Below are 18,739 nucleotides of genomic sequence, written 5' to 3'. Positions count from 1 at the left end.
AGAGGATGAATATGGAGAGCAAAGTAAACAAAGATTCACACGATGAGAAAGGGTTGCGCAATGTCCTATGACTCACAGAATGAGTATTAGCTGCACAATAAACTACAGGTCACAGGATAAGTATGGGTTGCACAATAAATTACAGGTCACAGGATGGGTATGGGCTGCACAAACTACCGGTAACAGGATGAGTATGGGATGCACAATAAATTACGGGTCACAGGATGAGTATGGGTTGCACAAACTACTGGTAACAAGATGAGTATGGGATGCACAATAAATTACCGCACAGAGGATGAGTATAGGGTGCACAAACTGGTTGGGTAAATGGAAATGGTTGGGTACATTTCCTTTCACCTAATGCGACTATTCATGTGTCCGGACACCGGCGATTGTGTGGTATTGGCTATTTATTTAACCATAACTTTGCATTCATTTAATAATTATATTAAGATATGTTTTCCTTGAAATGTAGTTACATTATCGTCTGCATGGCTTTATTCTGACATAAAGACCTATGGCGTTACTTTGCATATATGCAAAGTAATTATAAAATTGATTGGCTTGTGTGGAGGCCTTCACACTCCCTGAGCGAGCCATCAAGTAACTATAAAAAGGCATATATCTTAACTTTCAATTCAGTTATATTTATGCCAAAGTATTAACATGCAGCTTATATTTATGTCTTTATGATGACATAGAAAACTTCGTTTATTACAATATCTAGATTAAATTAACATTGATCTTCGGAAGGTCATAGTTCCCATATCGGTAAGGAGAGCGTCGGCCATGAAGCCTTGTTTAAAGTATGAATATTTTTCCTCTCTAATAAGGTATAATCTCTGTGATGGATTCACAAAAACTATTTTATATCTGCCTTTCTGATAACATATACAAATATAATCTTTATTTGTGAATATTTGTTAATTAAGCAATATATCAGAGGGCGTGTAGGGTTCGGTGTTCAATGAACGAAAAGGACTGGATCACTGTGTACAGGAGGCTGATATGGCAGCAAACACTCTCCTGGCGACCATATTTCTTGGATAAGTCGCTCCACACAATTGTCGCTTGGACCGTCGACTTCCTATGGCGTCACCTCTCACATATTTACGTCTAATTTCGTTATGAAATTAGATTATTTCAGAGTAAAAATAGGTTTGATCATGTTCTATGTGTAGCACCAACATTACAGTAAGTAAATATGCCATATTTCTTCATTACTTACGTAATGCTAGGACGATTTGGGTAGTTTTGGCCTGATTTGGGGTGATTGGGGTAATTCTATGGACCGGCCTCATCAGCCCTCGGCGTCAGCGCCTCCGGCAGCACTCCACAGCCTCCCTACTGTCGTCACCTGTGTCTTCCCAATACCATAGACATATTACCTGGTAAATGATGTGGCGAATATTTGGCTCCATCGCACGAGGTATGTTAATTATGTGTTATCTGGTGGTGTGACCTTACTAGGTCTCTACTCAAGGTCTTGGCACCATTACCCAAGTGTAATTGTCAAAGTGTAATTACTCAAGTGTAGTTACCCAAGTACTCACCTAGTTGTGTTTGCGGGGGTTGAGCTCTGGCTCTTTGGTCCCGCCTCTCAACTGTCAATCAACAAGTGCAGTTTACAGGATGAGAACTGGGAAGACGGGACACCACGAGCGTAACTCTCATCTTGTAACTACACTTGGGTAATTACTCAAATGTGGTAATTAGCCACAGTAATTACAAAGAGAAATTACAACTATTTGTAATTTTATGCAGTTTTCAAAAATTCTTCTTTGTAAATTTTATCGATTCCTGTTACTATTTTGTATGTAGGGATCATATCACCTCATTTTCTTCTATCTTCTAGATTTAGTATATTTAATGCCTCTAACCTCTCTTCATTGCTCTAACACATTCCTCACTTTATGGTTAAAACTGTATACTGTATATCATTAGGTTAGGCTTGGTTTCACATTGTTGGTGACAGGAAGGCTTATCAAGATCACCTTAGGCCAACTGCGGACCTTCCCCTGGATGGAACCCACAACAGTTGTCTAACCCCCAGGTACCTAATTACTGCTACGGTGAAAAGAGGCATTAGGTATAAGGAAACATTGCCTAAATGTCTTGCCTTGCCTAGGAATTAAAGTTGGGTCTAATTGACCACTCCAATACCTATATAATACAGTACAGTGTATCCTGGAAAATCTAGATCATAAGTTTGGAAACCTTTAAAATTGGACAAGAATTATTTTGAAATCTAAAACAGGAGTCTGGATTTTTAGTCATTGAAGACCAGACTGATTTTCATCAAAATATAGTTTCATACCAATTTTTTATGATCACTGTAAATGTTATTGAAAATCCAGCTTTGAATATAATTATGTAATTGCTGCTTTCAGGTGGGTTTCATTCCAGATTTTGGTGAATTCTATATTTTTAAGTTTTTCCTTGTCATTTTATCACAAGACTTTTAGAAGTTTCATAGTTGCAAATATCAGAGCACATCTTTGCACATAGTGTTTATGTATACAGTACAGTATTTACCTGAATTTACCTGAGGGCCACCATCTATCTAGTGGCCTTGATGGGGACAGGAAGCTGTTATCTTGTCAAAGGTTCTTCCATTTCCCCAATAATTTGTTCCAACTTGATTTTGAACTGCAGTAACATCTTGGTATTTATGGTTTTGACAGGTAGGCCATTCCATGGGCTTATTACCCAATGGGTGAAAAAGCAAAACACTGTAACTCATGTTTAAGGTGCCCTGTGTAGCTTCCCTGGTCCCTCTGCCCTGTGGCTCTGAGTGACTATGAACCTAGAAGGACAAGTACCTTTTCAAACTGTTTAGCCTCCCCTTCTAAATAGGAGCAGTGCAAAGTGGAGAGCATTCCTCAGTTCACTTCCAGGTAACCACTATGAGAAACAAATTCTTTCTATCACACAATGCTCCTTTAAACATGCCAAAATTGACAAGGATCATTGCAAAATGTTTAAAGAGCAAACATGCAGCTGCGTCAAGTGACACAAGATACCAATGGTACTGTAAACGTGAGTTGGGGAACAAACCCTCTTCCTCTTGCCTGGTATCTTTGATATCAGTCAGTCGCACTTGGTACTCCACTTTTAATTAACTTTAAAATTTTACAATAAAACATTGAATTTATTTTTGTGTTCTATTACAAAATTAAATACAAAATACAAAGTAAATACAAAATATTTCACTGTATAGTATTGTATAAATTTGTTGTAATTATTTTTTACATGAGGGTGCAGCCTGTTTTTCCCCATAATACAATAAAGTTCTACATGGATCTCATAAGTAAGGGGCCTGGGGGATGCTTTACACAACCAGGAGTGAACTTTACTGTAAATAAAGTATACAGTATAATAATAAAGTATACAGTACTGTATACAGTATATATTGACTTCTCTGTTTTAATGTATGTAAATATAAATACATGATGTAAATAATAAAGTTAGAGTTTTAATAACAATTCTGGTTCAATTCTCAGGCGTGCGATGTGTAAGAGCAAGTCACCTTTTCTGCCAGGAGAGTGTGGAGGAGCACAAGCCACATAGTAAAAAAGTAGTGCAGCAACACTCACTCGCTCCCTTGTATTACTCTTTACCAACCTCGTGCCACAACAAGGACGACCCCATTTTTAAGTCTGTGAATGGTGTTCACAGATGGGAAAATCAGGTCATTAGAACCTTAGAAAATGATCTCAAAGGAAAGGAAGAGAAACACCAGCGAAGTGGAAGGGATAGAGACGTGTTCACAGCAGGCTACAATAGCAGCACTCCATGGCACTGGGAAGTACTCTTAGACTCTACACAAGACAAGCCTTTAGGTAAGGAGGAGAAGAAGCAAGAAAATGGAAAGCAGACACACGACCGGGATGGAACGTGTCCTCTGCAACAATGGGGGTGTTTCCTCTCGACATATTCAATTCTCCAAGCAGTGGGATGGGTAGGTAACTCTGTTTATCTTAAAATTCTATTGGTATTTTTCTTAAATTAGGTTTGCCTGTGGTAGATTATTGGCTAGCGTTGTCTTCATAATGTGTGTAAACCAAATGAGGCAGATCCTGACAGTGTGAGTGCTATCACTAAGTACAGGATCACTAGACCCCTGAGTTACAGAGGAAAATGGTTTCCTTTAGTGTTGGGGAATCTTGGGGTTTACAAGGTAGATTATGCTCTCATCATTTTTTAACAAGTTTTGAACCCTTGGAGCTATAGTCAGGATTTCTCATCCACAGATTTATCACTCCAGTGCCTAAACTATGCTTGGGAAATGGAGTAATAGCACACTTCTTGACTAGAAGTGTGCCCAGTACTCCTTCCACGTGTTTTAATTATCCGGAAGTCTGTTGTGTGGAACTATGACTGATGCTTTCTTGATATTTGAGTCTTGTACAGTAGGCTGCAGTGAATTCAGATCACTTTGATATAGCTGAGCACAACTACTTCTCTTTTTAGTGCTTAATTGTTACAATCTTTAAACTTATCCCATCTACATTCATAAGCCTCTCATAGATGAAATTTACATTTGAGAATACAGTACAGTATATGGAGTGGTTACCTGTTGTGTGTCTGGAATTTGATGGAACTTTAATGGCAGAATTTGGTTGAGAAATATTTAGTTTTGAGGTAGTTATTTATCATTGATTCTCATGTGCATATCTTCTATGACATTATGGAGTGGCCAACATAATAACACATTTTAAAATATACTTCAACTGTGTTTTATACTTTAATGTAGATATACACCAAGATGAGAGTACAGTACACCTAATTTGTTTATACTATTTTGCTTATAAGAGTTTTATCCAATTCTTGAGAGGTGCAGGACGAGTGGTTAGGAAGGGATAATTGAGAAGGCTTATTAAACTGCCTTTTTGACTAATATTGCTCATAGCATAATATATACTTGTTTCAGCTTCAAGTAAGGGAAAATATAAACACTCCATCCATCGAGTGTATATATTGTATTGCGTGCTAAATAGAGCTTGGAAATTGTTGTATGTTTTTACTGAATGGAAATTGTTGTATGTTTTTACTTAATAGTTATTGATTAATTTACAGGGATCGGCTGTTGCGCTTACGTGGTCTTTATATCACGACTGGGGTGTCCTACGATGCAAATATAAGAGACAAGGACAAGATTACTTCTGTAACAGTGAACAGAAAACCAAGTCATGGTATAATGAGGCTGACACTTTAGTAAGTAAGTGCCAAGTTAACTATAGCGAACACTATCAATACATTAAAGATCAGGCATATTATGAATCCCAGCAACACGAAGATGACATGCCACATCTGCACCACTTTTTCAGTCATGAGACAAGTCAATCTCCTTTTGGCTTTTTCTGGAATATTGCTGCAAATCAATTTGAATTAAAAAAGACAATGTTTAGTAAGGCAACATTAAAAGACAAATCCTTAGATTCCTTGTTAAACAATCGTATAATCCCAGATCTTCATAAAGATCTCCAATTATTCCAAGATAAAAATACTAGCCAAACAAAACAAAAACAAAGCTGTAAATATGGAACCGAGGTCCCTATAACAAAAGAAGCTCACTTCTCGATGCAAAATACATATTCTATACAGGACAACACAATTTTATTTGAAGATTCAGAATGTTGCCAAAACCCCAAATTATTTATCAAGCCCCAGCCAACAAAGCTGGAAGAGGAAGATATTAAACAAAGTGATACTGACAAGGAAAGTTTACTCCTTGATAAAGCTAAAAGTGAAGAAGACAGGGATGTAAGATGCACAAAAGGGGTACAGAAGACTGCTAGGCTTGAAGAATCTGTCTCGGCCTTATCAGATCCTTCAATCAGACAAAGTTCCTTGAAGAGAGAAGAGGTGTTGTTGGAAGACTGCACGTGTGATGACAGTGGCCAGAATGTTGGAGCCAGTGATTCATCGCAGCATCTTGATGCCGAGCCTGGCATCATCGAACTGAGTGACAGCTTCATGGAGGTAGAGTATTTTACAATACTGTACATAACCCAACCCACACTCATGAACAGAAAGGAAAGTTACAATGTTTTGGTCCGTCCTGGACCATTATTATGTCACAACTGAGACGTGACTTAGGGGTGAAGACAGACCAAAATGTTGTCAATTTCCTTTCTTTTCATGTGTGTGGATTGGGTTATTAATTTTCACCTATGTTAGTGTGACTTATTCTCAGTAATGTATATAACTGTGTTTTGTCTCAACCTGAGAGGTTGATCCACCTGCATTTGTTCTAGAACTGTACAGCATCTTTAGATTTAATATGGATTCCCTTCGTACAAGGAACACTTAGATTAATGACTGATGGTTCCATATGTATCTCTGGTAACATTTACATATTTGGCTTTATGTAGGTCAGGTAAAAAACTTAGTTCAATATAGTATTAGTTTCCCATTTATATTCTAGTCAAGCATCAAGAATTTTTCTTTCCAATTAGTTTTCTTAATTTTTATATTACAAACATCTTGATATAATAAAGTACAGTATTAAAATATGCATTGTATCTAAATTAAACGCATTACTAAAATTGACAAAGTAAAGCTCAATGAATTGGTTCCTTATCAACTTAAATTGAAGAATTCAAAATGAGTTTGAATTTGTTTATCATGTAAATGTTTAAACTTAAAAATATGCTGCACTCAATAAATGTATTAATTTGTCAATTTTTTGTCAATTTTAGCAGTTTGATATAAAGTTTCCATTTACAGTTGAGATACAGTGTTATGGTTTCTGTCTCCTGACACTCCTTGTCTGCCTGTCAAAGAGTCATATTCCCATCAGTACATGTATAAGACGGCACCAAGTTCGTGTTAAGAATGTTTATTAGAAAGCAGGAGGCAGGGAGCCTAAATTTTGTTTATTTTATTTAACTTTTAAGTGTATGCAGGAGGAGAGAACAGCTCAGACTTCTGGATATCTTGAATGACTTTCTTCACATATGCTATTAAATCTTAATAACATGGAGCTTCCTGTTGAAATTAGTCAGTGTAAACTCATTAGTATTTACTAGTCTTTTGACCATTTCTAAAGTAACAGTAAGTCATTTTGCATGAACTTAGTAATTGTCTAAGTGTAATTACTTAAGTGTAGTTACGGGATGAGAGGTACACTTATGATGTCCAGTCTTCCCAGTTCTCTGTCATATGTATAACACTTTAAAAACTACGGATGGTTTTGGCCTCCACCACTTGTTCAAAATGAACCACCTGTTCCCTCCCTGAACTTGTTCCAAATGACTACCACTTTCCAAAAGTGAGCTTTCTGAGGTTTTTCAAGAGCTTTCTTTACTTAGTTTGAGCCTATGTTCTCTTGTTCTTGAAGTTGCTGTTTTAAAAAATTGTTTTTTGTCAGTTTTATTAATTCCTGTTACTATTTTGTGTGTGGTGATCATATTACCTCTTTTTCTTCTATCTTCTGGCTTTGGTATATTTAACACATAATCTCTCCTCATAGCTCTTGTTTTTCCACTTCTGGAAGCCATTTAGTTGCATGTCTGTGCATCTTTTATAGTTTAATGATGTGCTTCTTGAGTAAAAGTAATTCCAAAGTTGGAAAGCATAGCATACACCCCTTTCACAATGTTCTTTATGTGATCCTCAGGTGCTTTATACCTGCGTGATGGGGTCTGGGAGTTGTTCTACTCCCCAAGTACGCCCTAAGGCCAGCCTTAACTTGAGAGCTTGGTCCAACATGCTGTTGCTTGGAGCGGCCCGCAGGCCCTCATATCCACCACAGCCTGGTTAGTCCGGCACTTCTTAAAAAACTATCTAGTTTTCTCTTGAAGATGTCCACAGTTGTTCCAGCAATATTTCTTATACTCGCTGGGAGGATGTTGAACAACCGTGGACCTCTGGTGCACAATCAGTGTTATCTGATTGTGCTTATGGCACCCCTGCTCTTCACTGGTTCTATTCTGACAGTTATATATCCAAAAACCACCCCTAGATCTCTTTATCAGACTTCTTTAAAACTTTTTCACACACTTCTAGTGCCCCTCTTTGTTTTTAACCCTCTCGTGAATGTTTGTATTAGATGTAAGTTTGATAATGATGTGGTTAGTACTACATTATTTCCATATAAATCACTCTTGTATGGTAGATTTAATATCTATTGTATTGCCAACAGATTCTGAAGGCTGAAAGTCAAGGCATTAAGATAATTCAAGATCAGCTTTTAGGAGTTATGGAAGGTGAAATTCTCTCAGCAGTCACACATTTCAAGGCTGGGGCACTGTTAGGTGATCCATCAGCTGTTTTCAACCTTGCCCTTTGTTACCAACTAGGCCATGGTGTCACTCAGGATTTGAAGATGGTACGTCCTCTTTTAACTTTTTATATTATAAATAACCCAACCCACATGTAAAATGCAAGTGGTGGCATTTCCTTAGGGTTATTTATTTCAGCCACTCTATTGTGACTGTTTCTCTATTTACAGTACTGTATATTATTAATTTGGAAATGTTTGAACTTATATGTACAATATAATGGGTTGGATTTTTTTTTCATTCCTAAGCAAGCTTCTGTTGGTTGCTTCCTGAGCCAATAGCCACGGTACACCCAGGGCACTAAGATTCCAGGCTTCTCATTGTCCGTGCCCCACAGTGACAAGGAACTTTGCAAATGCTGTAATATAGAATAAGTGACAGCTACCTATGCAATTTACAATAAAGGACAAGTTTCTTTTATCCATCAGGCTCGAGAACTATATGAGACAGCCAGTGAGGCTGGACACGGATGGGCTACCTATAATTTAGCAGTTCTAATGAGCCGTGGACAAGGTGGACCTTCCGACTCTGATCGTATGTATAGTCTACTTGTCAAAGCTGAGAAGATGGGTGTCCCTGAGGCCCAGGAAGCTCTCAGGAAGTTGAAGTCAGATAATTATTTTTGGAAAGAAGGTAAGTGAAAACTATGAAGCTTTTGACAAATAATAAAACAACAAATAATATTTTATGAGAGAGGTTTCCTCAGTTGTTCCATTAGACATAATCAGGGGTTTCACAAGACACTCACTCCCACCAGGCTCACGATGACAAGTAACCATGCAAATGGTTTTGTTACCTAATTAAGGAGGGAACTGCTTCCTATAATATCAATCAACAAAATCGTAACAATCGTTATCTCTTGAGTAGTAACTGGAAACATACAGATTGCCAGTTATGCCTGTGGTAACTACGCAAATGTACTAGATGGCAGTACTACCTACCATAGTTGTGTTTAAAGGTGATGTAATTTTGTCAGTGTGATATGCTATTATGCTAAAAAATGCTCCTGGAAAAGAAGCTTTGGGCATGACAATCAATTGTTGATGCCTTCATCAAGCAGGGGATGTGCCACAACCTGGCCCATCTCACCATGTACAGAGGTCTCAACTTACAAACATCTAACAGACATACACAGGTAATATGAATGGCCTGTCTCCCATGTCCCTGTTTTTGCATCTCAGTCCGCTATATGAACCCACTCCACCGTTCCCCCATAATACAAACAGTGCTACTTTTATGCCTGCACAGCCATACGAGTTGTTACAAAAATAGCCTAAGTGGACCTAACTGCATAATTTTTAATCATTGTTTACATGTTTCATACTACAAATTTCAGTTCCCACTCTATGCATTTAACAGCTATCATTAAAAGTAGACTTCGGTGATGGCAATCCTCCCAATACTTTTGACTCCATTAAAGTGAGACCAAAATTAATATGGTGAGCAGCTGGTAAGTCCCAATTCTTTCTCTTTCCCCAACTCATTAATAAACCAACTCTAGAGGTGGTTTATTAATGTTGGTTAGAAGAAATGTGGGGGTAATGGTCTATGGTCCTATCAGTGATTATCCCTGAAGTGAGTGGAGAGGTTATGTTAGTCCAGATGTGGTCAAGAGTAGAGGCAGTCATATCGGTAATTTTGGTAGGTTTAGTGATTAAGGATATGAGCAAGCGGGAATTCATATGGTTGAGGAAACTAGCAGCTTGAAGGTTATCAGGCTTGCAGAGGTCAATATTAAAATCCCCCAAAATTATTAGTTGTTTTTCTTAAGTCTGTTTGCTAGTACTGTACAGTTAGTTGAATTCAGACACATCAGTGTTAAGAATTCTGTAAACTGAATTCCTGTTTAATCACACATTGAAAGTGATGCCCAAGTGGTTTTGTAGGGAAACCTAAATTTTTTGTGTGTAAAATACAATACAGTACTGTATAATCTCCGTGGAAAACTGAAAATGTGTCCCCTATCCACCGCGAAATACAGTACTGTACTCATTTTGTTCCATTGTTGCTTATCATATTTGCTCTTACAAGATATTATCATTGTTAGTGTTATGTATTATAATGATTATAGTTGTGTAATTTATGATTAATTCTAAATGTAATAATTGTTATTATTTGATTTGTATTTTCAAGAGATCCATAATTAATTATAGTTTGTATCACGAGAGATGCTGGTATTGAAGACCATAGGACACCTTCCTTGATCATATACATAGGATTTAACTGTATTTTTTTTATCCTTAATTGCTTTTTATTTTTTTATCCTTAATTGTTTTTTAAATTATTATTATACACAACTTATTGAAGTTCTTTTCTGCAGATACGATGAAGTCTTCAAGGTCAGAACCAGCCTTTGCATCCGTCTCATCCAGTAGGTGGTCGTCTTCGTACTCTACCAGTGATCTAGAATTTATGGATGAATCCGATGTTTTTATTTCAAGTGATTTGTCTACAGATCTAAACAGATCAGAAAACACCAGTTTGTTTTATATTGGTTAGGGACTGAAATTTCTTGCTGTCTTGAAAAAATGTTAATGCTAGGCATGAGGGTAAGAGTACATGGGTAGAGGTAGGATGGAAATGTTAAATGAAAGACAATGATGTGTTAAATAAGTACAGCATTGGGATTAATACTTTGTAGTAAAGGGGCTTTTTATGGGAATCACGAAATGGATGAAGATTTGGGAAATCCACTTAAAGTAATTAGTATTGAAATAGGTCATTGGTATAGTTTATATAATTGTTAAAATATAGAAGAGGATTGATGACATCAGTGACAGGCTGTCCAAAATGTGTGTTGTAGGAGAATATGAAGGATACCATTTGACTGCAACAAAGCTAGCAGAGGTAAAAATTAGTAACTGAGGAAGTGGGGCACTTATTGAGTGTACCAGAAAAGGTACATGGAAGAAGTGGGAAGAAATGGAATGTGATGCTTTTGTTTCAGGAGTACAGTATAGAGTAAGGATGCTATAAGCACAAATTTTAAAATTGTGGGAACATATGTTGTCATAGATATTTGAGGTTAGTGGAACTACACCCTATTTATCTCAAGCACTTGTTAACCATTCTCACAAACGTGTGGATGTTTCCTCGCATTAATTTTCAGTAAAAGATGTTGGCTGACACCAAGAATATTACCAATAAAATGAAGGTCATGAGGGTACAGATGAGGCTTGTACACAAGATACTTCAGAATGTGTACTAGAAGTTGCACTGATGCTTGCAATTACAGACAGCTGAATCAAATCAAGTGATACTACCTCACCTGATGACGGTAAGATTTAATTTTTTACATTATGAATTGAAAACACTTTATATGGTAGTTAAGAAAATGTACAAAACTTGTGTAAGGCATTGCCATGCATTGGTAAACTTCAGTATTGATTTCAAGTACTGTACCACCTTCTCAGAAAGTAAAGCTAGTATAAAAGCAGCATGTGTATCTAGTGAGATTATGGCAGTTTTAATGTCATAGTGGAGAAATTGCCGTAAAATGTGGTGTGTGGCGGATGGGTAGGTTAATATACAACCATCTGTATACTCACTAACCTCTTGCACCTACTTCTCAAATCCTTGAATTTAAAATAATTTCTTCATGGAGAAGGGTCTTTGCTATATGCACTTCATTGACTCTGGTTATATGTACTTGGTATCATGTTGTCTATAAATAAATCTACAATTCCATTTCATGTTAGTGCCAAAAGTGACGGGGTACCTATTGCAATAGGAGTGGTTTTCAATGGGTATATTTGCTGTAACAAGAAATTTATCCATCTGTGCTCTACTATACTTTATTTTCATAACAAATTATCTGAATTATTTCTTTCTTTGCTTGTATTTTATTTTTACTATTAAATTTAGTATGAATGTAATGTAATACTGTACTTAAAATGTTCAGAATTTGAAATGCTCTAGTCTTAATTGCATCACATGCCAAATTATATTCTCTATATACAGTATTTTATAATAATACTATATTTTAATAAGGCAAACCCATTATGGGGTAATACCTTGTTTTTGCAGAAAATTATAAAACAATCTGAATTAGACAACCATCCCACAAATCTGAAAATAAAGTAATTGATAATATTTCAGTCTACTCAAAACAATTATCATGTCATGATAATGATCAACGATGGACTGAAACATCAATTACTTTATTTTCAGGTTTATGGGATGGGTTTCTCATTTTCAGCCATGTTATTGTATGTCTGAATTACATGGGATCTAACAATTTAATATTTACATGTTTGATACCCTCTGTAAAGGGCATCACCCATGTTATGAATGGAAGTGAGAATCCAAATTTTCTGTTCAGTTGCTTGAAAATATTTCTAGATTTCTGAATTTACTCTGAAAAGTAAGTGTCTCAATATAGTATTTTAGTACAAATAATATTTTAGGTAGTGTAAATAACAAATTGATTTGAGGTTAGTATGGTATTATGTTATAAAATTGTGTTTATATGCTTTATCTTCATGACAATTCATTGCTGGATTGTAAATAAAAAAACTATTATTTATTTTAAATTACAGTATATTTATATTTGAGTAATGCTATTTTTGAATACTTTGAAATTGTAACCATTTACACTTCACAATATTCAAACTTATAACAAAAGATGTGAAAATTACCCATCTTTCAGTTGGGTATACTGCTCTAATATCAATGAGATTGGTTTATTTTAATATTTATAGTACAAATGTATTGAGGATTTTTTTTATACTGTATTTTCTTATTTTGTTAAATTTACAGGCTTTGAACAAATCCACAAGGGCCATGACGAGGATTTGAACCTACGTCCGAGACCATCCCAGACCCTGTCTTAATTGACTGAGCTACATGGTAAAAGAATTGCAAAAGACAGTGTCTGGGATGCTCTCGGATGTAGGTTTGAATCCTCGTCACGGCCCTTGTGGATTTGTTCATTTGATGAATCACGTTATTGTGATTTCTGTGTGTTACAGGCTTTGATTTAAACAAAAATTATTATAATGGTAACAGTATTCCAAATGACACCTTCCCCTAAGTTGTCAGCATCCCTGCCACATCCACTTGGTGGTACACAATCTGGCAGTACTGGTATCTTATTACTAGGAATAATGTGAAGAACACCCCCCCCCCTCAAAAAAATATAAAAAAAACTGGAAAGATCCTTTTTTTTTTTTATCAATGGTAATGTACAGCTAGGTGTATCGGCTGTCAAATTATATTTCTAGTCATTAGGTTGTTGTTTTGGAACATAATAAGAGACTCTCTGGGCACTAAATGGTTACATTGCTTGGCCTGGCTGTTGCTAGCATATACACAGTGCATGTACACATTCATGCCCACATATAAGCCTTTCATGCACAATGAAAGGCTTATAGATGCATGCACAAGTGGGTGTACAAACTCGTGTACAGTACTGTATGTGAATGTGATTACCCCACTCTGCGCCATATCAATACAGTACTGACACAAACACACACATGCTCTTGTTGGCTGGCTGCATACACATGAACAGTCACAGGTACACTCACTACAGGGCAATTAACATGGTAACAAATAAAAGTACAGGACAGTACTTAAGGGTTATTTAAGTTTGGAATTTATGAGGAGAAAACATTATCAAAACTTTAAGCAAAAAATGTTATGTTCATTGTCACTTAAGTTAGGGCATGTGTATACTTAGGGAATTGGTACACCCTGGCCTATGCACAATGAAATCACATTAAATAGATGCATCAGTCCATGGGAGTACCAAGTGTGGGGGTTCAAACCCTCATAGCTCCTACAGATTTAACCCCCCTACTATACCACCCACTTACATGCCCACCTACTCCCAATAAATACTGGGAATAGTCAAATTGTACAAAAGACTATTCAACAAAGTAGTTTTCTGTTTGTTAAAACTGATTGTATATATTGTTACATTAGGATGTGTTAGGCTGGGATGGAAAAAAAGTTTTAAAATTATGTTGTCAAATCGTCTTGTGTACAGTGTAACTGGTACCTCCCGCCCCCCCCCCCCCCTGTACCCACCTGAATACCTATGTTGTTATTCGGCTTCTGCAAATCACTGCCACCATGTGTCAAAAATGTTAACATAAACATGGTCAACCAGTTAACATTATCTTACTTTCATCCCATCTGCTCTGAAAATAAAAATGGTAGAATGAACATAGGGGGAGGGCAAAGGGAGTTGGCTTTGAAATGACCAGTTAAGAAAAATGTTTCAAATACAGTATGGTTTTTCATTTCTCTCTGCCTTTACATGAAGTAACTTTGAGATGGGTTTTAAACTCAATCCCTCCATCCCTATTATGCAGAGAATGTGAGGCTGATAGCAGCTATAATTATTGGTAAGGTTGCCATATCCATAATATACTGTACATTATTATAGACTGATTAAATGTACAATTATTTTTATAAACAAAAAAATAAAAGTATGAAAAATTATTTAATTGTATTACTTAACAAATAGTTTTACAATCTAGAAAATATTCAACTTTAAAAGACTAATTACTGATCACACGGGCTCAACTGTAATTACCTACAACAATGTCGACTCCGATTGTTAATGAAGATCACCAGGGGGGGAAAGGGGATTATTTGAAGCATTAATTTCTATGGATGAATTGCAGCCACAGCATAGTGTTGTATTTATTTTAAAAATTTGTTAAATGAATATACTGTACCAGATTAGGAGTGCTCCACATAGTGTACAAATACTTCATTAAAATAAATACCGTATTAGAAAATCAATATGGTTATTAACTTCTGTGTATCTGCTTTCTCTTACAGAATTAAAAGCAATTACTAATGACTAAATTGTGACTAGAACCTAATAGCTAAACCAATAGTGGCATGGCTTATTGACTTTGTTTATTATAAGGTTTCGTCCAAATCAAAATTGACTACTATATGTAGTACCATGTATTTATTTGTAGTCAGGATTTATATGTAGTAACAACTACTGTACCAATAGTTGTAATGGATTTGCCTTTAAGGTTGAGGTCGAGGTCCTTGACCGCGGCCCTGGTCGAGGACAGGGACCCTAACCCCCGGAATCATCTCAAGATGATCTCAAGATATGGTCAAATGAGCTAGTCACAGGTACACTCACTACAGGGCAATTAACATGGTAACAAATAAAAGTACAGGACAGTACTTAAGGGTTATTTAAGTTTAGAATTTATGAGGAGAAAACATTATCAAAACTTTAAGCAAAAAATGTTATGTTCATTGTCACTTAAGTTAGGGCATGTGTATACTTAGGGAATTGGTACACCCTGGCCTATGCACAATGAATGTACAGGAGGTTAGGAGGATTCCTAACCTCCCTTTTCACATTCCCCCAACTCCCCCTCTCCCCTTCTCTACATTCCCATCTCCCTCTCTACACCCTCTCCTTTACCACTCTACCCACCTTCCCCATCGCTCTCCACATACCCTCCCCATATCCCACCCACATAGCTTTCCTGTTTCTCCTCCATCATTGTAACCATTCATCATCCACCATCGCTATCACTGTAACGAAAACGTTGTGGTTAGAATGCAGATGTGTCATCTGAACAACATACGTTTTGAAAGTCAATGCCTGAATTCACAAATATTTAAAGTAATGGTAAAGTCTATTGGCTCAGGGCTGAACATTTCACATCTTCAGACTTCAAGAAAGGAGGGGCATTGGGGCAGTGCCCCTCTTCAGAATGGGGGGCACTGGGATAACCCCACCCTTCCTACGCCTCCCGATAACATACATAACTATTAATCTAGCAAAGTTTAATGAGGATAGCCCCACATCTGGCCTCCAATCTCGAACATTCCATTTTATAGACTAACCTTTGACATACAGTAAGGTATGACGTTCTATAGATTATGCACAATCTGTAGATTTGTAGTTTGTAGAAAACACAATTCCCAGTTCTTCCTCCCCTCTGGAAGAATTCCTCCCTGGTTCAGAAATTCTGGCCAAGATGGATCTGCAGATCTGATATAATACTGTTAGTACAGTAGGGGACACACAACAACATCAGCAGCATATGCCAGGTTGTGATAACATGTGATAACATCAGCAGCATATGCCAGGTTGGCTAACATAAGAACGGCCTTTAGAAACTTGTGTAAGAAATCTTTCAGAACATTATATACCACATATGTCAGACCAATCCTGGAGTATGCGGCTCCAGCATGGAGTCCATATCTAGTCAAGCATAAGAGTAAACTGGAAAAGGTTCAAAGGTTTGCCACCAGACTAGTACCCGAGCTGAGAGGTATGAGCTACGAGGAGAGACTACGGGAATTGAACCTCACTTCGTTGGAAGACAGAAGAGTTAGGGGGGACATGATCACCACATTCAAGATTCTCAAGGGAATCGACAGGGTTGATAAAGATAGGCTATTTAACACAAGGGGCACACGCACTAGGGGACACAGGTGGAAACTGAGTGCCCAAATGAGCCACAGAGATATTAGAAAGAACTTTTTTAGTGTCAGAGTGGTTGACAAATGGAATGCATTAGGAAGCAATGTGGTGGAGGCTGACTCCATACACAGTTTCAAGTGTAGATATGATAGAGCCCAATAGGCTCAGGAACCTGTACACCTGTTGATTGACGGTTGAGAGGCGGGACCAAAGAGCCAGAGCTCAACCCCCGCAAGCACAACTAGGTGAGTACAACTAGGTGAGTACATCACGTCACTAGAAGAGATACAAAACAGTAGACATGATCACATACAAAATACTCAGGGGAATACATATGGCAAATAACATTATTTTGCATTGCCTAGTACATGATCAAAGAACACAAGGAAACTAAGTACCCAAATGACCCACAGAAACAAAACAATAACATTTAAATGTCAAGATAGTGAACAAATGGAACACACTCCAAGAAGTGAAATGGTGAAGGCAAACTGTTCTCAGCCTTTAATGTAATGCCAAAAAATCTTGATTAGAAATATTAAGTTTGAGACCACTTTTAGTATTTTTCTTTCACCCATTTTTTTTTCTCAAATAAAGATGCAACTTTATCCAAATTTCAGGAACTTATATCAATATCAGAATTTAATAATTATATATATATATATATATATATATATATATATATATATATATATATATATATGTCGTACCTAGTAGCCAGAATGCACTTCTCTGCCTACTATGCAAGGCCCGATTTGCCTAATAAGCCAAGTTTTCCCGAATTAATATATTTTCTCTAATTTTTTTCTTATGAAATGATAAAGCTCCCCATTTCATTATGTATGAGGTCAATTTTTTTTTATTGGAGTTAAAATTAACGTAGATATATGACCGAACCTAACCAACCCTACCTAACCTAACCTAACCTATCTTTATAGGTTAGGTTAGGTAGCCGAAAAAGTTAGGTTAGGTTAGGTAGTCGAAAAACAATTAATTCATGAAAACTTGGCTTATTAGGCAAATTGGGCCTTGCATTGTAGGCTGAGAAGTGCGTTCTGGCTATTAGGTACGACATACATACATACATATATATATATATATATATATATATATGTCGTACCTAATAGCCAGAACGCACTTCTCAGCCTACTATTCAAGGCCCGATTTGCCTAATAAGCCAAGTTTTCATGAATTAATGTTTTTTCGTCTACCTAACCTACCTAACCTAACCTAGCTTTTTTTGGCTACCTAACCTAACCTTACCTATAAATATAGGTTAGGTTAGGTTAGGTAGGGTTGGCTAGGTTCGGTCATATATCTACGTTAATGTTAACTCCAATAAAAAAAAATTGACCTCATACATAGAGAAAAGGGTTGCTTTATCATTTCATAAGAAAAAAATTATAGTAAATATATTAATTCAGGAAAACTTGGCTTATTAGGCAAATCGGGCCTTGAATAGTAGGCTGAGAAGTGAGTTCTGGCTACTAGGTACGACATACATATATTATATATAATATATATATATATATATATATATATATATATATATATATATATATATATATATATATATATATATATATATATATATATATATATATATATATATATATATATATATATATATATATATATATATATATATATATATATATATATATATATATATATATATATATATATATATATATATATATATATATATATATATATATATATATATATATATATATATATATATATATATATATATATATATATATATATATATATATATATATATATATATATATATATATAAAGTATGTGCAGTACGTACTTACAATGCTGATCCCTCGGACTAGAAGACACTAGTAAAGTTTGACTTAAAGAGCGAGAGAGAGGATACACCGACGCGTATACACAAGGAATGACATGGAAACAGTCACACCTGGCGTAGAGAGAGGGAGGAGAGTTGTGAGCGGCCCTCGCCCCGTATACACATGACGTCAGGTGTGCGGAAGCAGGCTGTAGCAAGCAGGAGCCTGGGTGTGGC

General features: G+C 36.3%; 2 protein-coding genes and 1 long non-coding RNA gene across 5 annotated transcripts in view; 1 reads left to right on the top strand and 2 right to left on the bottom strand.

Moving 5' to 3' along the window:
- Window positions 1-1,667, bottom strand: part of LOC123773475 (uncharacterized) — a 21,853-nt gene extending 20,186 nt beyond the window's left edge. The window contains exon 1 of one of the 2 annotated variants that reach the window (XM_069317923.1): window positions 1,554-1,667. The gene's annotated coding sequence lies outside the window, so the exon portion shown is untranslated. Of the gene's footprint in view, window positions 1-1,388; window positions 1,525-1,553 lie in introns of those variants that run through there. The other variant, XM_069317922.1, reaches the window with a different exon arrangement.
- Window positions 1,248-14,732, top strand: LOC123773472 (uncharacterized). The gene is made up of 6 exons (XM_045767272.2): window positions 1,248-1,429; window positions 3,504-3,961; window positions 5,080-5,985; window positions 8,150-8,335; window positions 8,717-8,921; window positions 10,609-14,732. Exons 1-6 carry the CDS (start codon window positions 1,396-1,398, stop codon window positions 10,785-10,787), a joined length of 1,968 nt encoding a protein of 655 aa, XP_045623228.1. The 5' UTR covers window positions 1,248-1,395; the 3' UTR covers window positions 10,788-14,732.
- On the bottom strand, window positions 14,302-18,739 carry LOC123773476 (uncharacterized). 2 transcript variants are annotated; one of them, XR_006774831.2, is made up of 3 exons: window positions 18,524-18,739; window positions 16,119-16,266; window positions 14,302-14,428 (listed from the first exon to the last, which is right to left on the bottom strand). It is a non-coding gene; the product is annotated as an uncharacterized lncRNA (long non-coding RNA). The 2 variants fall into 2 exon arrangements; XR_006774830.2 differs by having other exon boundaries at window positions 18,528-18,739.

This window comes from Procambarus clarkii, chromosome 89 (assembly GCF_040958095.1).
Source record: "Procambarus clarkii isolate CNS0578487 chromosome 89, FALCON_Pclarkii_2.0, whole genome shotgun sequence".
Classification (NCBI taxonomy): Eukaryota; Metazoa; Arthropoda; class Malacostraca; order Decapoda; family Cambaridae; genus Procambarus; species Procambarus clarkii.
Note: the sequence above shows the minus strand (reverse complement) of the source record. Positions and strands in the feature narration are given on the sequence as shown.